This window comes from Carcharhinus amblyrhynchos, chromosome 12 (assembly GCF_965287045.1).
Source record: "Carcharhinus amblyrhynchos chromosome 12, sCarAmb.v2.hapA, whole genome shotgun sequence".
Taxonomy (NCBI): Eukaryota; Metazoa; Chordata; class Chondrichthyes; order Carcharhiniformes; family Carcharhinidae; genus Carcharhinus; species Carcharhinus amblyrhynchos.
In genome coordinates this window covers 79,998,834-80,024,276 of record NC_137335.1, presented here as the reverse complement: position 1 = coordinate 80,024,276, position 25,443 = coordinate 79,998,834, and the positions used below count along the sequence as shown (strand labels likewise).

The 25,443-nt window shown below is 41.7% G+C and overlaps 1 protein-coding gene and 1 non-coding gene across 2 annotated transcripts in view; one reads left to right on the top strand and one right to left on the bottom strand.

Annotated features, from left to right (window-relative positions):
* wdr27 (WD repeat domain 27) overlaps positions 1 to 25,443 on the bottom strand; it is a 394,966-nt gene that overhangs the window by 169,841 nt on the left and 199,682 nt on the right. The window contains exon 24 of the mRNA XM_080199853.1: positions 1,020 to 1,118. Coding sequence (XP_080055979.1) covers positions 1,020 to 1,118 — 99 coding nt within the window. The remainder of the gene's footprint in view (positions 1 to 1,019; positions 1,119 to 25,443) is intronic.
* On the top strand, positions 6,995 to 7,153 carry LOC145351250 (U1 spliceosomal RNA). The gene has a single exon (XR_013888364.1). It is a non-coding gene; the product is annotated as a U1 spliceosomal RNA (small nuclear RNA).

Genomic DNA, 25,443 nt, shown 5'->3' with positions numbered 1-25,443 from the left:
CCAGTCTCCCTTCCACCGACTCTGTCTACACTTCCTGCTACCTTGGAAAAGCAGCCAGCATTATTAAGGACCTCATGCATCCTGGACATTCTCTCTTCCACCTTCTTCCATCAGGAAAAAATGCAAAAGTCTGAGAACATGTTCAAACCGATGCAATAACAGCTTCATCACTGCTCACATCAGACTTTTGAATGGACCTACCTTTGCATGAAGTTGATCTTTCTCTGCACACTAGCTATAACTGTAACACTACATTCTATACTCTCTCCTTTCCTTCTCTATGAATGATATGCTTTGTCTACATAGTACGCAAGAAACAATACTTTTCACTGTATACCAATACAGGTGACAATAATAAATCAAATCAAATCTAATCTAATCCTCTACAAAACAGCTCTTTCCAGACATCAGGTGCGTACAATTCTTATCACTAAAAAACTGCAAAGCTTATCTGACCATTCATAAAAGTGACTGCACCTAAAAAAACGACAGCCTCTCTTTCAATAAAAGCAAAATGCTGCAGAAGCTAGAAATCTGAAATAAAAACAGGAAATACTGGAAAAAAGCAGCAGGTCTGGAAAGAGAATTGACCTATTGCATTCATATGAACGACTTGAAACCTTAACTCTGTTTCTCTCTCCACAGATGCTGCCAGACCTGCTGAATTTTTCTAGCATTTCCTGTTTTTATTTTAACCTCTCTTTTTTCCAATAATGCAAAGTCAAAGCATCCAAATGACTAAAATGTGACCACAAGAAAAAAATTAAAGAGTTCTCATGTTTCACTTGAAAAATAATAGTATTTTCCACTGTTCAATAGATAGCAAAGAAACATTTGTACATTTTTAGAGAGTAGAGTTAGAGATCAAAATTAATTCACTTGAGCATTGCAAAATACCACATTGCCAGTAATTTATGATCCATTTTATAAACCAGCAAATACTCTGCTGGAGTATAGAAGTTTTCGACTGTTTATTAATTCATCTATTTACTCAGGAAGTAAAAAAGAAAATGGATTACCTTGGGTACAGAAGAGCTAAATGCCAAAGTAATGACAGTTTCAGTATGTCCTGACAGTTTGTGGATGAAGTTACTGGAGCCAAGTTCAAACAGGTAGGCCTGTGAAGAACAAGAATAGGGAAGGGTAAACATTATTGAGTTAAACATTACAGAGTCAAAAATTGGGCTGACACATACTTTTCCTATTTATTTAATATAACTTTCTTTTGTTCCACTAATATTTTAAGTAAGTTCTCTTGCTATTGTTAAAGGCAATGTCTGGGAACTCTCCAGCCATTCACGCCAGCGAGATTGTCTGGTTCCGCATGAACCATACCCCACCCATGGGTTTCCTGTCGGCATGGGGTAATGTCAATATAAAGCGGTGGGATCAGAAAATCCCACAGCTAGCAAACAACACGCCACCTCCCACTGGCAGGAGACATACTGATGGAAGGCCGGAGAATCTAGCCCCAGTTCAGAAACATGCTTTCATTAATCTTGCTTTTTGCCCTTTGTTCATCTAAACCTTTTCACCCATCTGTGGATATATTTCTGCAGATGTCAATGGAATTATAGAGGAGGTGATGGCCAAGTGGTTTTATCACTAGACTATTAATCCAGAAACTCAGCTAATGTTCTGGGGACCCTGGTTTGAATCCTGCCATGACAGATGGTGGAATTCTGGCATTCTCTGCCCGTTGAAGTGGTGGAGGCTACCTCGCTGAATATATTTAAGTCATGGGTAGATAGGTTTTTGATAGACAAGGGAACTAAGGGTTATGGGGAGAAAGTGGGAAAGTGGAACTGATTCACTTCAGATCAGCCATGATCTTATTGAATGGCGGGGCAGGCTCGAAGGGCGAGATGGCCTACTCCTGCTCCTATTTCTTATGTTCTTATATTTGAATTCAATAAAAATATCTGGAAATAAGAATCTACTGGTGACCATGAAATCAATGCCGATTGTCAGAAAAACCCTTCTGGTTCATTACCGTCCTTTAGGGAAGGAAATTTGCCGTCCTTACCTGGTCTGGCCTACATGTGACTCCAGAGCCATATAATGTGGTTGACTCTCAACTGCCCTCGAACAACAAGGGACGGGCAATAAACGCTGGCCAGCCAGCGACACCTATGTCCCACAAATAAATATAAAAAAAACTGCTGGGTGTCATTGGCATTTGTTTGTGTCGATGTCACAGCCTGCCTGGACTTGCCATTTAAAGTGTGATTGATCCTCTTAACAGGGGAGTTGAATTCATTATTCTAAATTTTGTCAAGGACATTAAGTCCAACTTAATAAACAGTAGGCTAGTAATTTTATGTAAAAATCCAGCTATGAATATCTTTGTTGTGACACTGCAGGTGACTGCTGGCAGTGAGGGCCTCCCATATTATGGCACACGTGTACAATGCAAATCTCCATTCATCTGCACCTCCTCCAGTGCCAGCTTGTATCTCCCCCTACCCATCTGGCCCCCTTATCCCCTTCTCCCTGCCCCTATCTTTTGCTGTTCTCCTTTGATCTGCCATTCATCCCTGGCTCCCCTCGTCGCTCTTTACCCACATTCCCTATATCAGGGCTCTGATAATAGCCTCACATTTCTCATCCTGGTCTTTTTGTTTCTGCGTGGGTGAGTCATAGCTGGAGGTCGCAGATAGCACTGCGCGAATAATTCATTGGACATCTAGCTTGCAGGGAGACATGGCTCCACCTGCATCACTGTGATCAACCTCACAACAAACAACACAACGGTGAAAGAAAAGGATTCTTATTTGCTTAAATTACAGTTTTCAGTCTCGTGATATAAATCAAATTAGTGAGTGTATTGAAGTGATTGTGGATAATTAAACCTCAGCAAAATGGGTGTAATAAATCATGTATCACTGGACACGTGGTTGATGTAATTCATTTATTTGCTTTTGAGAAGTCACTGCGCATTTTCTTCATTCGTTCTGCACAGAGTTGCTTTGGAATGATAACAGCATTTTCTGTTGCTGTTAATTCAAGTAACAGAAATAAAATGATTAGTTAAGTACTTCACTTCACAACGTCAGATTTAATTTAGACAAATAGTTCATTTGTCAAACAGTTCACTTCTCAGGAAAAAATGCTGTAATGAAAAATTTTAGTAATGAAAAAAAGCACTTGACTGCATGAGGAACAGAAATTTCCTTTTTGACATGAAGCACGCATTTTTGATTCATTACAACAAGAAAATTATTACAACATCAGGAGATGCCAGTGTTGGATGGGGCGAGCACAGTAAGAAGTTTCACAACACCTTGTTAAAGTCCAACAGGTTTATTTGGAATCACGAGCTTTCGGAGTGCTGCTCCTTCATCACTCACCTGTTGTGAGACTTCTTAGTAGGTGCAGAGGAAAAAGTCTCATCTTTGCCTTCATACATTAGCAAAGATCTTTAGGCACAGCGACCTCAGAGACCATATGACCTTTTAATCCGAAGTTTCGGCAAACCTCGGGAACCATGCGACTTCATGACCCATGGGATGGCAAATTTGGAATTGGAGACGGGTTTTAAAACTCGGCAGTTGGGGCTAGGACAGCAGGATGCGTTAGGTTTGACAGTGCTGTTGTCTTGCTGTAACTATTTCTTGTAAACAGCTTTTTTTTCCCTGTAAATAAACAGTTATTACTGCACTAGCTGTTTGGATACTAGGTATTTTGTTATTTTATTTCAGTCGGTGATACTGCCCATCATTTCACCAAGTTCAGATGGTGGATGCAGTAATGCCTATTCACGGTCAGGAACAGAGTCAAGATGCATGATGTTGTTTGAAGATTGAACTACAGCCAAAACTATGTATGAAGACCTCCCAGGTATTCCTTACAGAATCTCAGCTGGAAAGACTGCAGCTAATCAATCCATTACGTATTGCAGCATCAAAACAAGCCTGTAATCCTTTGCACAATCTCAATGAAACTCCCCAACTATTGCACATACTTTTGAATTTGTGTAGAACTTTTTGGATTTCCAAATTTTGAGGTTGGGCTTAATATTAACCCACCCCACTAAGTGGGAAGAGGGTGGTGGGGAGTGGAGGGGGTATTAAGATGGGCCTCACGACCCACTCCCGCTGGAATCCTGCTGGCAATCATTTTAATGGCTCACTGCGGTTAGGTGGCTAAGGCATTTGACAAAAGCTAACAAGGGCTCTCAGGGATCAATGGAAATTGAAGCTCTACTAAGCCAATGGGGACTCCCATCTGCACTTTAACCCAGGCTAGAAAGAGAAAGCTCAACACCTGTCAGGAAAGAAGACACGACTCTTTGGAGACCTGTCTGAACAGATAGCCCCAAAGTTAAGACACTTAAGACCACAAAGTGGTCCGTCTGTCCGAACCCTGCCAGAGGTTAAGATCAACCCCAGAATAAAGAACAATGAGAACAAAGAAAAATACAGCACAGGAATAGGCCCTTTGGCCCTCCAAGCCTGGGCCAATTATGATGCCCTAAATAAACTAAAATAGAGGGATACGGTCCTTACTCGGACTGTATCCTTCTATTCCCTCCCTATTCATGTATCCATCCAGATGCCTCTTAAATATTGCTAATGTGCCTGCTTCCACCACCTCCTCTGGCAGTGCATTCCAGGCACCCACCATCTCTGCTTAAAAATACCACCCCCCCCACTCCACATCTCCCTTAAATTTTCCTCCTCTCACTTTGAACTTGTGACCCCTTGCAACTGACACTTCCACCCTGGGAAAAGCCTCTGACTATGCAGCCTGTCTACGCTTCCCATAATTTTGAATAGAAAAGCAGGAAACAACAAAAGTTTAATTGTATGATAGTGCATTTAGAATTGTAAAATGGTCTGAAGTATTCCACTAGAATGTTATCGAAATATAGAATCCTCACAGTGCAGAAAAAGACCATCCAGCTCATTGAATCTGCACCGAGTATAAAATTTGGAACGAAGCCACATTGTTAAAGACCTACCCTCCAAACAAGTTCGGACATAGCTCAGCACAACATCGAGGGCCGAAGGGCCTGTACTGTGCTGTACTGTTGTTGTTCTATTAGGTATTAGGACAGGTGACCAAAAACTTGATCAAAGAGGTAGGTTTTAGGTAGTGACTTAAAGGAGGGAAAGAGAGAGAGGTTTAGGGAGAGAATTCAAGGGCCTGGACCGTGGCAGCTGAAGGCTCAGTTGCTAATGGTGAAATAAGGAAAATCAGCATTGCATAAGAAGGCAGAATTAGAGGAGTGTGAGAATATTATTTAACACTGACAGTATATTGTGAATATTTTGTGACTTGATTAAGTCATAGCTCCGAACAATCAAATTTTTATAATACTTTTCAAAGGAAAATGTCCAATTTGAAATGAGTGCAACGAAACTGGATAATTGTGTTACAACCATTATCCAGGAGGTGTGGTAGATTGTGAGGAAGGGTGTCATAGTCTGCAGGGAGACTTAGATAGGTTGCAGAGCTGGGCCGAGAGGTGGCGGATGGAATTTAATGCGGAGAAGTGTGAGGTAATTCACTTTGGTAGGAGCAATAGATGTGTCGAGTATAGGGCTAACGGGAGGACTTTGAATAGTGTGGATGAACAGAGGGATCTAGGTGTGTGTGTACATAGATCCCTGAAAGTTGGGAATCAAGTAGATAAGGTTGTTAAGAAGGCGTACGGTGTCTTGGCGTTTATTGGTAGGGGGATTGAATTTAGGAGTCGCAGTGTAATGTTGCAACTGTACACTACTCTAGTGCGGCCGCACTTGGAGTACTGTGTGCAGTTCTGGTCTCCGCATTACAAGAAGGATGTGGAGGCGTTGGAGAGGGTGCAGAGGAGGTTTACTAGGATGTTGCCTGGTATGGTGGGGAGGTCCTATGAGGAGAGACTGAGGGATTTAGGGTTGTTTTCGTTGGAAAGAAGGCGGCTAAGAGGGGATCTTATTGAAACATATAAGATGATTAGAGGTTTAGATAGGGTGGATAGTGATAGCCTTTTTCCTCGGATGGAGAAAGCTAGCACGAGGGGGCATGGCTTTAAATTAAGGGGGGGTAGCTACAGGACGGATGTCAGGGGTAGGTTCTTTACCCAGCGGGTGGTGAGGGATTGGAATGCCCTGCCTGCTGCAGTTGTAAATGCGTCTAGTTTGGGGGCGTTTAAGAGATCTCTGGATAGGTTTATGGACGAAAAGGGATTGGTATAGGCTAGTGGGTCATTGTTTTTGTAACTGGTCGGCGCAACATCGTGGGCCGAAGGGCCTGTTCTGCGCTGTAATGTTCTATGTTCTATGTTCTATGTTCTAGGTCAGAATTACTGACAAAGTACTAAAAATTGGAACATTAGATGGTGTTTGCCACTTTAAACACAGATAAATTTAAAAATGATATATGCAGACAAATATTTAACCACATGTCTACCTCCTCACTCTTTTCCAGTAGTAACAATGTGGTCAATGACATTGAGTTTCTCCAACTGCACCCTTCTTCAGCAAACATACAGTGATATCTCTGTGCAGTATGACTTATCCATATTTTCCATTCAATACACAAATGTCATCAGTCAAGGTTTGAGTGGTTGTGTTGATAAATTGGGGCAGATTGAGCAGAGGGCGTTTCCTGTCTTTGTGCCAATGGGGCTGGTGACTTAGTCCAACCACATATTTGGTCAATTTTGCAGATCCAACCTGGATTTAAGTTTGAAATGGTGGCAGAGTGGTTACCACTGCTGTGTCACAGCACCAGAGACCCGGGTTCGATTCCGGCCTTGGGTCACTGACTGTGCAGAGTCTGCATGTTCTCGCCGTGTCTGCGTGGGTTTCCTCTGGTGCTCCGGTTTCCTCCCATAGTCCGGAACACGTGTTGGTTAGGTGCATTGGCCATGCTAAATTCTCCCTCAGTGTACCCGAACAGGCGCCGGAGTGTGGCGACTAGGGAATTTTCACAGTGACTTCATTGCAGTGTTAATGTGGGTCTGCTTAAGACACTAATAAATAAACTTTTATAAACTTGGGGCTGGGCACAGGAATGGTTGGGATGAAACCATGATCAAGCAGGTGGTTCGCCCAGGACGAGGCTATCTCATTGTACTCCGGGTGTGCTGACACCTGCGATGTCCCCAAATGCGGATACTCGACTATAAAATTTGTGGTAGTGGGGGAATGGTGGGTGGCCCAGCAATCAGGCTGTAGGGGGGTGCAGAGCCAGTATTGAGATGTTCGCAGGGCTGGCCAGTAATCAAGCTGGCTAGCAATCGAGAGGCTTTCAGTGCGAGGCCACTGTGCATGTGCCGATCTCGGCACTGACAGATCTCGGCGCTGACAGATCTCAGCGCTGACAAATCTCAGCATGACAGATCGGCACATGCACAGCAGCTTGCTCAGCACGCTGATTCCAGCCTCCAGGGTGGGAATAGGCCCCAATCCCCTAAAATTTAATGATGTTTACACTGGTGGCTTCTGCAGTACATTGGTGTGAAAGATTCTTGTCTGAACTCCCACTGAAAAACCAGCATGAATTACTCCAGTTTTCACACAAATTCGATGCTTAGAATGTTTTTGGGAGAATTCTGCCCCACATTCAGTCTGCAAACCTGACAGTTTTCCACCCAAACCATGTATTACTGATTACAATGCTGCACTATGATTACAATCACACATCAGTAGTGCACTGAGAATGAGGCTTAATTGGAACAAAAGGCTTCAAAAATATCAAAGTATTAGATGCTGGAGAATATTGTGCAAAAGGGACTTATTCAAGCTTCAGGTAAAAAATTCACAAATCTGTCACAGAGCAGAAAGAGGCTATTCAGCCCGTCATGTCTTTATTATCATGGAATGAGCACTTTTAGTGCCTTTTTCCTGCCTTCTCCTCATCACCCTGCACATTCTTCTTTTTCAGTTGAACCTGCCTCCACCACTTTCTCAGGCAGTGTATTCTAGATCATAACCACTTGGATTGTGAAGAAGAAAATTCTCATATGAGGTTTGCTTCTTTTCCCAGCTACTTTAAACCTACGCTCTCTCATGGGAACAGTTTCTCCTTTCTATTCCATCCCAGATCCCTCTTTCTACACCTCCATCAAATCTCCTCTCAACCTTCTTAACTGCAAGGGAAACAGTAACTTCTCCAACCCATCTTCACAGTTGAAGCTCGTCAGCCCTGGAACAGACAAAGCTCGTTCAAGTAAATAAAAACAAAATGCTGCAGATGCTAGAGATCTGAAATGAAAACAGGAAGTTCTGGGAAAACTCGGCAGGTGAGGCAGCATCTGTGGAGAGAGAAATAGAGTCAGTGTTTGGAGTCCATTATCACTCTTCTTTGTGTTTCAAAGAAAAATCGTATTGGAGGTGAAACGTTACACCTGCTCAAGTTTTGCTGTTGCACTTTGAGTTGGAGACTATTGACTAGTTTTGGAGCTTTGAAATCATACTCTGAATGGAAAATAGGTTCAATACTAGCAATAACTTTACCTTAAAGTGAAGTTAAAATGTATTTATTAGTCACAAGTAGGTTTACATTAACACTGCAATGAAGTTACTATGAAAATCCCTGAGTCGCCACATTCTGGCACCTTTTCGGGTACACTGAGGGAAAATTTAGCATAGCCAATCCACTTAACCCGGACGGTGGGGAGAAACCACAGCACCTAGAGGAAACCCACGCAGACATGGGGAGAACGTGCAAACTCCACACCGACAGTGACCCAAACAGGGAATCGAACCCAGGTCCCTGGCACTATGAGGTAGCAGTGCTAACCACTGTGCCAATGTGCTGCCCCATCTTGACGCTTTACCATAAAAGAAAATTAACTACGTCAGCTGTTCCTACTCCACTCAGGTCACAAGTGTTGTAAATGGGTGACTGTTGTACCTCTCAATTTAAAAGTCAAAGTTTGGCGGCAGAGTCCACTTTGGAGAAAATGTAGTTCCAGAGTGGAAGCGGCTGTACACTGTTAAGTTTTCTGAAAAGGGTAGCCTGCTGCTTTAACAAAAGCACAAAGTCAGAGGACCCACCCTCTATATTGCCAGAATATTGATAGCGAATGCTGCCCAATGTTGCTTTCCTATGGCCAATCCAACAAACAGTTCGAGGCATGACTTTTTCAGAGGGTGCATACAGAGTCATGACAAATGGTAGTGGTTCCTGGAAACAAATGGTTTAAGTGAGGGTTGCTTTGCCTTATGCTGTCACTTCTTTTTCACAGATAACTTGGCGGGTGTCATCCAAATGATATTAATCTTTAGCATAAGGAAAGGATTCCACTTGGCTCATCCATACAGACTAATTGAGGTAGATAGGCTGGGGAGGACATAAGTCCAAGTTACGCAAGCATAGAACTAAATTAGACATTAAGAGTTTTTCTTTCCAGCAAAGTGCTGCTCTTTGAAACAAGTTGTCCACATGTGCAATGAATGTCAATTCACTACAAACATTCAAAATGAATTCCTGAAATATAACTGCATATTGTTACCCAATATAACTGCATATTGTTACCCAATATAACTGCATATGGTTACAACTGATCCCCAGGCAAGATTTCTCAAATTTGTTAACATAGACTTGATCCCTCAATTTGTTAACTTCCAGATGGGATAGTCCCCAAATTGATATGTCCCGGGTGAGGAAGGATGAACTGGCTCTCTTTCTTTATTCAACCCCAACTTGCCACATATAAAATATAGAACAAATTAACGCAGATTTAAACAGGAGTTCCACAGATTTAGAACATGCCACACATGAAGTTATAGAACAAAATAATGCAGATTTAAACAGGGGTTTCATAGGTTTATCACATATCACGCATACACGTATTGAATAAAAGAATGCAAATTTAAATAGGAGTTTCATGGATTTATAACATGCCATGCATAATGGTAAATAAAATAATGCAGATTTTAACAGGAGTTTCATGGGTTGAGAACATGTCATATGTATGCAATAAATGACAAAATAATGTAGATTTAAACAGCAGATTCGCTGTTTTAAAACTGCGTAAAAGTTAAATAATAAAATAATGCTGATTTAAACAAGAGTTTCAATGATGTAAAAAGTGCCACAAGTAAAGTTATATAATAAATTAATGCAGATTTACAAAGGAATTTCACAGATTTAGGACATACCACATGTCAAGTTATATAATAAAATAATGCAGATTTAAGCAGGAGTTTTGAAGCTTTAAAACTTGCCACACAGAAAGTTATGTAATAAAATAATGCAGGTTTAAACAGGAGTTTCATGGATTTATAACATGCCGCGTGTAAATTTATAGAACAAAATAACAGAAACAGGAGTTTCACAGATTTGAAACTTGCCACATGTTTGTGATAAAATAATGCAGATTTAAACACTACATTAAATCTCCTTAATCAGCTGTATAATCCCTTTTAAAAACAATGGCTGGAATTCATAGTCCTACTTCAAAGGGTTCATAACAACATGGAACTGTCAACCAGACTGAAATTGCAGGCACCCTACTACGATAACGGACAATTGTGAATTAGTGATGTAGCACTAATTCAAGTATTTATGTCAACAGACAGAATGAGGTAGCAACAGATTTTTTTTAAACACTTCAGACTAGTATTTTTTCCCAAGAGTTAAAGGGTAGGAGTTTTAAAAGCCTTGATAGCTTCTTTTCACAGTTCATCTTGACTTTTGATTGTTGATTTTGAAAGTTCCAATGAGCTTCACAATTCCAATGAGTTTATGGATTTTTTTAATGCAAATTCATGCTTACTTTTAGCAATCCCAAAGGGCACCTGACCTCTCCAAAGATATCCTAGGACTAAATCCAAAGGGGTACCTTACCTCTGCAAAAAAGTACCTTGGCTAATCAAACAAACTAACAAAGCTACTGGATCTGATTTGCACATCTCGAGTTTCAGACAACTCTCACACCAAAATCACGTGTAGGCTGTTGCTGATTTACATGGGCAGCTGCCTCTGCAAAATGTGAACGTGCATATCTGGATCTGGGCCCATTTCTATCCCCACAAAAATGTTAGCTGCTGTGTACGGGGATTTCCAGATTCAGACTATTTTCACAAAGAGGGAGAAGCTCTCTATTGTGACAACAATCAGGCCATAAAGTATGCATGGAATATGATTGATAATGGATTGCCTCTGTTCCTTTCTGTGGAACGACCTCTAAGACAATGTCAACATTTAATTAGTTAATGTTGTTGGATCCTCCAGTAGCCCATGGGAGCTCTGAGTTTGTTGCTGGCACAAATTTGCTGCTTCTTTCTTCTTGCTGTCAGTAAGTGCCAGAATCAGTAATGTAAGGTATTTCGTCTTATCACAGTTGCCTCCAAAGCCTGTTCACATATAGTATTTTTGTAAATTTTATTTGCTATTTATAATATCCATGAATAACTACGTATAATAATAAATGTATTTGCTCCTGTTGCATTAACCATTAAAAAAATTCAAAGATAGCTTGAATGGATAGGGGTCTCAAAGTCACTGTCTGGGCCAAAAGCACCAAGACGGTACAAGCTTAATCTGTGGCCTCTATTGTTCACTGATCTCAACAGGGGCAGGAATGAGGGGGCTATTTTCCAAAGAAAGAAAGGTTTATAAAACATTTTTCAGGATAACTAAACATCTCAAACTGCTTTAGTCAATGGACTACATTTGAAGTGTAGTCCCTGTGGTAGTTTAGGAAACATGGAAGCTAATTCGTAAACAGCAAGCTCCCAAAAACAGCAATGTGATAATGAGCAGGTAATCTGTAATATGATGTTGATTAGGGGATAAATATTGTACAGAGCTCAGGGGTGAGCTCTCCTGTTCTTCTTTGAAATATCGCAATGAGATCCTTTACATTAGTTGGGAGGTGATGGCCTAGTGGTATTATTGCTAGGCTATTAATCCAGAAAATCAGCTAATATTCTGGGGACCCGGGTTTGAATCCCACCATAGCAGATGGTGGAACTTGGATTAAATTTTAAAAATCTGGAAGTAAGGATCTACTGATGACCATGAAACCACTGTCAGTGGTTAGACAGTGGTTTCATGGTCTGGCCTACATGTGACTCCAGAGTGACTCTCAAGTGCCCTCTGAAATGGTCTAGCAAGTTCAAGAGCAACCAGCGAAGGGCAATAAATGCTGGCCAGCCAGTGATGCCCATGTCCCATAAATGAATAAAAAAAATCCAAGTAGGGAGATGGAGCCTTGGTTTAATGTCTCATCCAAAGGTTGGCACTTCCAACTGTGCAGCACTCCCTCAGCAGTGCTCCGGAGTGACAACTTTGGTTTTTGCACTCAAGTTCTGAACTGTAATGTGTCCAGGTTGAGGGAAGAGATAATTGTCCAGGTTTCCCATCACTGAGTGACAAGTTTTTCTGTAAGTATGGAAGCTTAGTGAGGACAAGATGTAGCTCGTATACATTGTTCTTGTTCGCTAAAACTGCCAGAACTTATATGAATAGTGTGCATTTGGGCGAGGCAGAGCAGGGTGATTTTTACCTGTAGAACCATATTCCAATGAGGATGGGGACATCTGCAGGGGAGCAGAAGGAAAAGAGGAAAAATTGGCGAAAGAAACATCCTTTGGGGAGGACTTTCCAGTGCTCACCCCAAAACCAGAGAATCCCATCCGAAGTCAATGGACATTTGCACGGTCCACCACCACCCCCCACCACCAACCCCACCCCCCCTTCCCCACCCACCTATCCGCTACGATTCCCGTGGTGGGTGGGATGGGAAATTTCCCCTCTTTATGTTTGTTCTCTTTATCCTTTCCTTCTGACTTCATTTGCCCATCGATCAGGTTCAAATCTAGGACAATAGGCTGTTGTGAGAAACAAGAAATGTTCCGTGGGATGAGGTTAATTCTATCGTTCTTTGTTAGTATGTGTCGGGAAATGAACAGTCTACAGAAAGCATGGATGATGTAATGTGCAACTTGAAAATATGCTTTTGCCGACTGGCTAGATTTCAGAAGACTACAGTGCTGCCTGATCAATTTATCATACAGCTGGAAAGCTTCAGTTAGAAAAACCTTTGAGACCTTTAAAAAAAAAGCAAAAAAAAAGTATTTAAGAGAGGTATGAGAAAATGTATTTCTACTCATTTAGGTCTGTACAAAGGGACGAGTTAGAAGATGGCAGCAACATCTGTGGTATAAGCATTTCACACGAGAGAGATGAGCAAGTCTTTTTGCAGAAGGAATCCTTCATCATGACCAGACACTAAACTCCAGGCCAGATTTGTCAGGTGAAGGTATGTCTGAGGTTATACTGATAGCCTACAGTTTTGGAAGCACCTTCCAACTACAATCAGACTGTGAAAAATGTACAATTAATACCCATAAATGACAATGAGTCAAGGAATAATGCGCTGGAGCACCAGCAGCTGCAGACCTGTAAATAACCTTTGGCAAAGTGCTAAAATTCTGGCGTCTGGCAATAAAATTGAAAGTCAAGATATATTTAACTTTTTAAACTGTCAGGCAAGTTGATAATACATTATATTTTATCCTGAGACATTTATTGCACAAGGAATAGCAAGTTCTAAGTGCTAACTGGCAACTCCTTCACTAAGTAGGGGCCTAAACAATCTCTAAGAGAAAGAATGCTCATTTTGATTCTAATAACATACACTCAATAGCAAGGTGACTCCAGCACTTGATCTCCTCCTCCAGGCAAGTGGGAAAGAAAGGATCTACCCATCACCAACTATGTGTTATCCCTGGCAGCCTACCTGAAAGCAAACCTCGCAAGATTCTTGTAGATGGATAGCTTACAATGGAAAGAGATTCACTTTAAAAGAAGGAAAAGTTGTTGGCCAGAATTCTCCGGCTGTTCAAGCCGGCAGGATTCTCTGATCAGGTTTCCTGCCAGCGTGGGGTGAAATCAATGGGAATTTCCATCAACAGTAGTGGGACCAGAGAATCCTGCCACTAGCAAACAACATTACCTCCCGCTGGCAGGAAACAGGAGGCCGGAGAATCTCACCCCTGGTATTTGAGCTATCCCAGTGACTCATTTTGAATAAGATTTTATGAATAAGTTTCATTAAACAGCAATTGATCAATTAAAGGCATGCAAGATATCCTAAAACAGTTAATGGAGACCAAATCTTCATTTTTGTGAAATCAAATGAATAAATAAAGCCGGAATTAATACAAGCAGGTAAAATCAAAAATTTGGACTTAACAAAATAGAGTGTTAATTGTATCAGTCAAAGCATATCCAGGTGAAGGGCACTGATTGGATGGTTACCTGAGTGCATATAAAGAGGCACTTACAAACACAGGAGTAGAGTTGGGAGATGTACACCTATGATTCATTCTGTGAATCCATTTATTCCAGGTAAAGACTGGCTTTTCTCCTGTCATCAACTGACTACCTAGCGTATAATATAGAGGGCCACAGAAGAATGGAGAAAGCTACAGCAATGATGGTAATGGGTCATTGTCCTTCCATGAGATTTTCAGGGTACCACCGTTTGCACCAGACAGGAAGGTTCAAAAATCACCTTAATGACTCACTTTCACTTACAGCTTGGGCACATACACACTACTAAACAACAAGACCAGGGCATCTTTAAAGCCCATAGAGGAATTACCATCGTAGGCAATTAATTGTTTTTGTTCATGTGTCACTTCCTGAGGAGCAGGAAGAATAAAGATGCCCTTCCAAATATACCTCTGTCCCCTGCCTTCATTGTACCTTACTCTCTCAACTAGCACCCCTGGAAAATCCACCCAGCTAGACGTATGTAATTCGGATTAGTATTCCTTGCAAGATGAGACATGGCACACGGGAACAGGAGAAATCAGAGATATGAGCAGGTTCTGGCTGTGGGGATTGGAGGTTCTGTGGAAGTCTCCTCAAAGGACCTGAGCAATGGCAAACTTAATGTTAGATTCCAAAAATGTATTCTGTTTGAATATCAAAAAAAAATTAATGCAACTTAGTGTTACCTGGATTGTGCCTCAGTGTCGGGAACATGTGCATCAATTCTTTCCAATAGAGGGGTATCTAGACTAGTCTTAAATCCCACACAAGCATTTAGCCATGGTTTGTCAGACTTTGGGGGCCATTTGGAAAGAACAAGAGTAACCAACTTTCAGGTCTACAGGATTTAATGAATACCATCTTCCTGCTGATTAGTGGAAATTCTTTTCACAAAGCTGCTTGGCTGCAGAACTTACAACTCAGTGTGATGGCTGAGTGCTTCTTTTTGTTGTCATTTCCATCCCCAACTGCAAAACAATTCCTTCATTCCATTTGTGAATAAAACAAATTTATCCCTTGTCAAAACTATTCTTAAATAGTTGAAATTTCTGCTCCACTTTTAATCATTGGCAATGTTGTTTAACTTTTGAGGAAAAAATATATACTTCATAAAACATAACAGACTGTTTAGCATAGACAAATACTATAATTTATCTTGTTTACATGATATCTTAAATTAGTGTGTTAAATTGCAGCTTATGGCTCACTGAACATTATCTAAATCTGCATATGCCATTGCATTTCACCACTGTAATTTGCAGAAATGAATGCCTACAGTAGTAATAAAAGCAAGACAGCTGGCAATGTCCCTACTGGTTGTGTCTCATTGATAGAACTTGGGTTCTTAACCAACTTTGACTACAGTTGCATAGGCAACCTAACAAAATTCTCAGCAGAGAAAGGTATAATGTATATTGTTGGTTTTAATTCCACCTTTTAATTTTGCACCACTCAATCATAGATTAGAGAATCAATCATACAGCACCAAAAGATGCCAATTGCTGCACTGTGTTTAAATCAATTATTTGGATTTTTCAGCTTGCAGTGAAGTTTGCAGCACTTGCTATTCACTTCATTGGGGCTGCCCACAATGTTTTGTGGTCTTTTGAGCAGAGATTTGCTCTAATCCAGTCTTTTACAGGGCATTTGTGGTGATTTTAAACAGGACAAGCAACAGCGAGTCTTTCCAACCAATCGGGCTGAAGTAAGCCCACTGGAAGAAGCAAGGTCGAAACTAAGGAGTATAAAGCAGTGCGTATAAATGAAATTTAAATCAGATTCTGAAAGTAAACAAAGACTGGAGTGACAAATGTGAGAGACAGAAAAAAATTAAATCTCTAACATTTCTTAACCTCTGATGGAATAAGGATCCACACATATAAAATTTAATTTTACTCCAATAAATTGGTTAAACAGGATTTCCCTTTCACAAAACCATGTTGACTCTGCCTGATTACCTTGAATTTATCTAAGTGCCCAGTTATAACATCTTTAATAATAGCCTCTAGCATTTTCCCTATGACTGAATTTAAGTTAACTGGCTTGTAGTCTCCTGCTTTCTGTCTTCCTCCTTTCTTAGAATCATAGAATCCCTACAGCGTAAGAGGAAACCATTCAACGCATCGAGCTTGCACCAACAACAATACCACCCAATCCCTGTAACCCCACACATTTACTCTGCTAATCCCCCTGACACTAAGGAGCAATTTAGCACAGCCAATCAACCAAACCTGCACCTCTTTGGAGTGTGGGAGGAAACCGGAGCACCTGGAAGAAATCCATGCAGACATGGGGAGAATGTGCAAGCTCCATATAGACAGTGACCCAACCCATGAACTGAACCTGGGTTCCTGATGCTGTGAGACAGTGGCGCTAACCACTGTGCCATCCATTCTTAAACAAAGGAGAAACATTTGCTACTTTCCAAATGAATAGAACCTTCCTCATGCTAGTGAATTTTGGAAAATTAAAATTAATGCAGCAACCAACTGTCTGACTAGCCATTTCTTTTAAGATCCTAGGATGAAATCCATCAGAACTGGTGGAACTTGTCAACCCACAGTTTTAACATTTTGCTAAGTATCACTTATCTGCTGATTGTAGTTTTTGAGTTCCTCCCTCCCTTTCAATCCCTGGTTTACAACTTTTATGGGACATTACTTGTATCTTCTAGTGAAGACTGATGCAAAATTCCTATTCAATTCATCTGCCATCTCCTTATTTTCCATCATTAACTCCCCAAACTCAGTTTGACTTTGTTAACTCCTTTTATTTTAATATCTGTAGAAACTCTTAGGATCTGTGTTTATATTTCTAACTTGCTTTCTCTCATACTCCATTTTTCCCTCCTTATTAATCTTTTAGACATACTTTGCTGTTTTTTACATTCTGTCCAATTTCCTGACCTGCCACCCACCTTTGTGCAATTGTTTGCTTTTTCTTTAAGTTTGATATTATCTTTAATTATTTGAGTCAACCACAGATGTTAAGTCCTCCCCCTGGACTTTTTCTCACTCACTGGAATGTATCTATTCAGTGTATTCTGAAATATCCCTTACATGTCTGCCACTACATCTCCATTGATCTATCCCTCAACATAAATTGCCAGTTCATTTTTGCGAGCTCTATTTTTATGCCCTCATAATTGCCCTGGTTTACATTTAAAATAGTAGTCTTAGATTCACTCCTCTCTCCCTTAAACTGAATGTAAAATTCAATCACATTACGATCACTCCTACCAAGGGATGCTTTCACTATGAGGTCATTAATTAATGCTATTGCATTGCACAATACCAGGTCCAATATAACCTGTCCCCTGGCTGGCTCCATAACGTGCTAATCTAAGAAAAAATCACCAAAACATTCTATGAATTTGTCATCTACAATATCCTTATCCATCTGATTATGTGTAGATTAAAATCCCCATGATATTTGCCATACCTTCCCACTATTTCTTCTTTGATAGCTCATCCTACTGCGCAAGTACTATTAGGAACCTGTACACCACACTCCACAGGTAACTTCTTGCCTTAATCATTTTTTATCTCTACTCAAACCGCTTCCATAAACTGGTTTCATGAACTTAGGTCATCCCTCTCTACTGTGCCAAAATCATCTTTAATTAACAGATCCACCCCTCTGTTCTTTGCTAACTTCCGAAAAATTGCATACCCTTTAATACTTAGGTCCCAAGCTATGCTATCCATTCAGGCACAGAAACTTAAGTTTCGTCCATTTGATGTTTTTGAAACCCCTAGCTCTATCTGTTAATTTACTCTTAGATTGGTACTCCCTGTTCCTTCCTGCCATGGTCTGTTTATCAATTTTCACATTAATGCTTTCCTCTCTTCCCTTGCCTCTACTCTTTGATATATCACATTTGCCCACACTTGATCCCTTACCCACACTATTTAGTTTAAAACCCTCTTACTTACGTGGCGATTACTTACGTGGCGAAAAACTGCAGCAAGCGACAGTGCAGAGGGACCTCGGGGTCCTTGTGCATGAGTCGCAAAAACCCAGCCTGCAGGTGCAGCAGGTGGTCAGGAAGGCGAATGGGATGCTGGCCTTCATAGCGAGGGGGACTGAATATAAAAGTAGGGAGGTCTTGCTGCAGCTGTATAGGGCACTGGTGAGGCCACAGCTGGAGTACTGTGTGCAGTTTTGGTCGCCGCACTTACGCAAGGATATTTTGGCCTTGGAGGGAGTGCAGAGGAGGTTTACTAGGCTGATGCCGGAGTTGAGGGGGTTGAGCTATGAGGAGAGGCTGAATAAACTAGGCTTGTACTCGTTAGAGTTTAGAAGAATGAGGGGAGATCTCATTGAGACATATAAGATGATGAATGGGATGGATAGGATAGAGGTGGAGAGACTCTTCCCGCTCAGAAAGGACAGTAGGACTAGGGGGCACAGCCTCAAGAGAAAGGGGGGGTGGTTTAGAACGGAGTTGAGGAGGAACTTCTTCACTCAAAGGGTGGTGAATCTCTGGAATTCTCTGCCCGTTGAAGTGGTGGAGGCTGCCTCGCTAAATATTTTTAAGACGCGGGTTGATGGGTTTTTGATAAGCGAGGGGATTAAGGGTTATGGGGAGAGGGCGGGAAAGTGGAACTGAGCCACGACAGATCAGCCATGATCTTATTGAATGGCGGGGCAGGCTCAAAGGGCTAGATGGCCTACTCCTGCTCCTATTTCTTATGTTCTTATGTTCTCTACTTCCTTAATTACGCAATTTACAAGAATATTGGTCCCAGTTTGGTTCAGGTGCGAACCATTCCAAAGGTATACCCCCAACCCCCAACTTTCCCCAAAAGTAGTGCCAGTGTGCCACAAACTGGAATCCACTTCATGCACGCCAGTCTTTTTGAGGTACATGTTCATCTCTCTAATTTTACATACCCGATGGAAATTTTTCTTATTTGTTCCTTTCCCTGAAGTAGAGTAAGAACCAATTCCTTACAGAAAAAGCATGAAAAGCACTATAAAAATTGCAGATCCTTTTTTGTTGATTTCATTTCACTGTCCCCCTTGAATAGCTTCCTGTACCGTGGTGCCATGGTCAGATTAGTCATCCAGCTTGCAGCCCCCACTCTCATTCAAGCCAACTGAGAGAATCTCAAATCTATTGGACAATTGCAGAGGCTGACACTTCGTTTGATTTGATCTGTATATATAGTGTTTCTTGCGTACTAGACAGCCAAAGCATACATTCATAGAAAAGGAAAGGAGAGAGTGCAGAATGTAGTGTTGTAGTCACAGCTAAGGTGTAGAGAAAGATCAATTTAATGTGAGGTAGGTCCATTCAGAAGTCTGACAACAGCAGGGAAGAAGCTGTTATTGAGTCGGTGGTACGTGATCTGAGATTTTTAAAATCTTTTTCCTGACGCAAAAAGCTAGAAGAGCGAATGTCTGAGGTGCATGCGGTCCTTAATTATGCTGGCTGCTTTGCCGAAGCAGTGGGAAGAGTAGGCAGTGCCATGGATGGGAGGTTGGTTCACATGATGGATTGGGCTACATTCACGACCTTTTGTAATTTCCTGCAGTCTTGGTCACAGCAAGAGCCATACCAAGCTGTGATACAACCAGAAAGAATGCTTTCTATGCTGCATCTGAAAACGTTGGTGAGAGTCGTAGCTGACATGCCAAATTTCCTTAATCTTCTGAGAAAGTAGAGGCGTTGGTGAGCTTTGTTGGCATGGGGGTACCAGGACAGGTTGTTGGTATTCTGGACACCTAAAAACCTCAAGCTTTTGACCTTTCCTACTTCAACCCCGTTGATGTAGACAGGGGCATGCTCTCCACTATGATTCCTGTCGACGACAATCGCCTTCATTTTGGGGACATTGAGGGAGAGATTATTGTTGCCACACCAGTTTAACAGTTTCTCTATGTCAATCCTGAACTCTGTCTCATCATTGTTTGAGAACTGACCCACTACAATGGTGTCGTTAACAAACTTGAAAATCAAGTTGGAGGGGAATTTGGCCACACCTGCTGGACCACTTGACCTGCGTCACTCGCAGGCACTCCTTCCTGTCCTTGACTATTGGCCAAATCAGAAAACCCTACTTAAGTGATGTGATTGCTTCCAGGTAAAAAGCATCCAACTAAGCTAATTTCCCTCCCCCACACTGCCCACCCCCCCCCCCCCACCCCACGCCCCCATCCCCAGTTGATATGTTGCAGTGTCTGCAGCTCAGCCTCCAGCTCAATGACTCTGAGAGAAAATCATTGAGCCACAAATACTGCAGACAGATTTGCCCTGGATGACATCAGCAACCAGGTGCTTCACGCGCTGCAGCTTTGTCACATTATCTGTCTTACCAACCTTGACATGTTTTAATTAATTACTTAATTAGATCATTGATGTTTTTATATAAAGGCAAAATGCCTCAGATGCTGGAATCTAAAACAAAAACTGAAAACGCTGGAGAATCTTAGCAGGTTTGACAGCATCTGCCGAGAGACAATACAGCCAATGTTTCAAGTCAGGATGACTCTTCGTCAAACAAGAAATTAGTTTAGTGGGGCAGGAACAGGCTGGCACGATGGGTCTACCAGGGCAGTCCTGGTTGCGGGTTTTGGGAAGTAGGTAGAAATTCGCTGTCTGGTGCTGGGAAGACTATGGAGGCTGGGGTTGGAAGCTGATGGAAGGAGGATCTCCAGAGAGATAAGACCAGTGACAGTCCTAAGAAATTAGTTCAGTGGGGTAGGAACACTCTGCCGAAGGGTCGACCTGACTCGAAACTTTGGCTCTCTCTCCATCGACTTAGCTATGTTGATTTTTTTAAATGTTTTATCAACTTTACCACCAGTTTGTATACCTATTTCAAAGCTTAGGACTGGAACAGACCTTAACCACCTACCAGATACCAAACAGTTCGCTCCTTTCCCTATGGTGGAATAAGAGCCAATTCCTTACAGGAATAGTGTGAAAAGCACAATGTTAACGCAAAACTTTTTTGTTGTTGATTCCACCATCAGCAAATGGCCCATCACACTGAGATATAAAAATGAAGCCCGTGTGTCAATAAGAACTCAGTCAAATTCAAAGTAATTTTTCTTAAAAATTTACATGACTTGTTTGTGCCAAACGAAAGAGGAATATTATGACTTCCTGCAAACTTGGCAGTGACTTTGTCTGCTGTTCTAAGATTAGTTCTGGACCCTGGGGAGTGAGAAAATCAAGGCCAAAGCTGAACTACTTCAGAGGGGAGAAATAAATTGTACAATCTTGCAGTGATCATTTGCAACCAGCTACCTCTAGTGCATGAATGCACCCATTCTATAATCACAGGAAGATTTCCATTTATGCCATTTGCCACACATTGTAATATTTAACAAAGTGACTTTGTTTGATGTTGAAAAATGTAAACTTTGTCAGGATATTGCTCTATTATTAATGAGTTTCTTAGAACCCTTCTAAAAATCCACTTGCCGTGGCCCATGGTGAGCCAGGGAATAGTGCCCTGCAGGAGGTAAGTGATGGATATATATAATATATATATATATGAAAAAACATAATGAATCGGTCACTTCATCCAACTTACAGCAAAGGCCAAGAGCCAATACCACCCACGTAAAGCAAAGTTGCCAAACTTAAAGAAAAATTAACTGCGAGAAAATTCAAAGCGATATAAACTGACACAAAGATAAGAAACGGTATTAACTGCAAATGCTTAACTTGTTGGAATTCAAGTTCAAGATGTCAATAGACACTTGAAATCCCCTTGATGTTCTCCCACCAAATACATTCGTGAACAATTTAGCTTTGTATTAAAGAAGACACAGTCTTAAGAGCTCAGTGAAATATGAGCCTGATGCATCTCTAAAGAACATTATAAAACTCACTTCACACGGTGAATCTGATGTTTCATTCAAATTTCTAAGACTTTATGAAAGTGAGCGCAGTGATTCCTGTCTCTGGCAAATTTTCAATTCCACACTGCATCATTTTTTAATTACTCCATGTCACGATGCCCCTCGGAATGTACCACTAATGTTGCCCTTCAATATCTGGATTTCCACCACAGGTTTTCACACACCTACATATTTTAATGCAGCAGTATCTGTTATGGTTCTGAGAGACAGGGCAAGGTGAGAACAGAAATGTGGGAAGTATGGCATACAGGGTTGCGGGTCTGTCAAACATACCGGGGGGGTCCTCAGTTGAGGAAATATGACACTTCAGAAACCCGCTGTCGAAGGCTGCAACGTACAACTCTGCCAAGATGCTGACTCTATTCTAAAGAGAAATCTATCATGAGGTCTAAACACAGCCTCCTACATTGCAGACAGGATTGATGCATCACTAATGAGGAAAGGTCATATATGTTAACTAAATTGGAAACTGCAGGGATCTAAGTGCTTTAAAGGCAGTTGCATTTGTGAAAGATAAAACTCAGTTCTCACACGCATAAGAAGGATATCTGCTGGGATATACTTCTAAGCTCTCTGCATAAATCGTTGAAAAGGGAGAGATCCTTGAAGGAACCTTCTGTTCTAATAAAACTGCAAAGTGCTATTATAGCCACTTTCTACAGACACACACATTTAGATTTAGGACATTCTGTTAAACACTTGAACTCGACTCAGTAAGACAAATTCCCCAACATGCCATTAAATACCAAATACACGTGGCATCATTTTAAGGGATATAGGATTCCAAAAAGATGGGAAAGTTTGTGATGTCTCCAAAGATCTCAATGTACAGAATGGAATAGTGACTGAGACAGTAAAATAAACAATAGGTTTTGCTCACTAGACGAAGGGTTTTAGATATATTTTGGGTATGATGACAATAGCAACTTCCTGTAGGTCGATGACCTGCGCTGTGGTAATCAACTCTATATTGAGCATTGTCCAGTGTGGCACAGAGCCCCACTCTGGCATGTCAGTCTCTCCTGCATTGCTGCAGCGAAAGATGCTGACTGTCAAGGTGGCGTCTGTTTTCTTTCGCAGTCAGCTGAACTTTTTGTTTTTGCTCACCTCTTCGAATACCCTTCCATGCAGTCAGCCTCCTGAACTCATGGCCGTCAGTGACTGTCTCCCAGTTGTCATTGCCAATGTCCATCATTTTATATCTCACTTGCATGTGTCCTTGTAGCAGAGGTATGGATGCCCAGCACGATGTGGGCCAGTGACCAATTCGTTGTACAGAAGGTCTTTGGGCAAACACTCGTCATCATCCAACATTAACGGCTGAGCCAGCACAGACATCTCTAGCTCATAGCAATGAGTGTTTGCTGATGGAAGTAGCACACTTCAGGATTGCTGAGTTGGTGAACTTGTCCTGCTATAAAGATGCCATGGTTATGTCTGAAACTGCGAAAGTGGAAACTAGTCAGCCTTTTGTCCCGTCAGCAATACATTGTCCAGGTCTCACTATTGTAGATAAGTGCTGAGGACGCAACTTGGTAGACTCAGAGTTTGGTTTTCTCAGTCAAATTGCTGTTGTTCCACACTCTCTTAACAGCTGCAATTTCTGCAATGTATTTGTTGATTTCAGGATTGAGTGACAAATCCGTAGGCTGGAATTTTCCAGCCGTTCACACCGGTGAGATCTTCCTGTCCCATCAACGGGGCATCCCCACTGCCGGTTTCCCAATGGCAAGAGGTGTACTCATTGGGAAACCCCATTGACAATGGCAGGACCAGAAGATCCAGATAATGCTGGGCCTCCTCAGCTGCCAGAAACATGTAGAGCAGAAAATCCTGCCCCTGGTGATTGTGGGGCCTAACCTTTCACACATATTCCTTTGACATTTAGTGTGAATCAAAATTAAGATCTATTTGCAATCTTTGTTAAAGCTGATTCTTAAAAATTGGTTAATTATTTTGTCTGCTAATGTCTTTCCCTTAAGAAGGAAATTGTAAGCTAAAATTACTACTGACATGCAGTTGCGGAATCACAAAATTGTTACAGCACAGGATGTGACCAGTCAGTCCATCATGTCTGTGTGGGCTCTCAGTTGGAGCAATATTCCCAAGGCCAGTCCCCATAACCATGCATAAGCTTACTTTTCAAGTAACAACCCAATTTCCTTTTGAAAGCCTCGATTTAACCTACTTCCACCATACAAAATCATAGAATCCCGACAGTGCAGAAGGAGACCATTCATTTCATCGAGTCTGCACTGACTGTCTGACTGATGTCCTCTTCCCCACACCCTTTCCCCTGCCCTAACCCCATACATTTACTGTGGCTAATTCATCTAACCTACGCATCTTTGGAAACTAAGGAACAATTTAGCGTGACTAATCCACCAAATCTATACTTCTTTGGGTTGTGGGAGGAAACTGTAACACTCAGAGAAAACCCACGCAGACATGGGGAGAAAGTGCAGACTCCACACAGTCACCCGAGGCCAGAATTGAACCCAGGTCCCTGGCGTTGTGAGGCAGCAGTGCTACCCACCGTGCCACTGTGCCGCTCTAATAGATTAAATAAATGGGCAGAAATGTGGCAAATGGATTTCAAAATGGGAAGGATGTCCAGAGATGAGGTGGATTGGCCCTGGTAAATTGCTCTCTGGTGTCCCAGGACGCGTAGTTTAGATAGACTGGCCATTACATTCTCAAAAGCAGCTGGGGGATGGGTAATATAAATGCTGGTCTTGCAAGTGATAGACATACTCTGTGAATGAATAAATCTGAAATACCTGTAGAGTATGCTGACTGGATGCCTATAACTGGACAGAAGAGGTGGTCATAATTCTGTGGACACACACAACACCAAGCCACGATAACCACGTTCACCAAATTAGAGCTATCCAATGTCACACCAGTAAGGTAAGCTGGGAGGGAAAGGGCAGGGTGGTTATCCGAGGGTGGCAGTGAGCATTTTTGTGCGGGCTGAAGGAGCATTCCACAAAAATAATTTCATGCACAACTTCAGGAGCCTCTTTTGATTGGCTTATTGCCCTGGCTACGCTGCAACTGCTCTGCCTGCACAGAACACACAGTTCCAACTTAAAATCAACAGACCTCAATCTGTACTGCCTGAAACTGACAGGTAATTTGTAGCACCTTGAGGCCACTTTCAAAATGGTTTGTTTGGGCTTTCAATTCAACTCCCTTCCCCACCTAGTGGCACACTAAGGTAGATTTTCATCTGTTTCCATGGCTAGTAATTCCTGGAACAGGTCGCTAGTCTGGCTCTAAGGGCTTACAACTTGAGGGGCGCTGCTTCACATCAAGTGTGGCTGACCAGGAGTTTCTCCC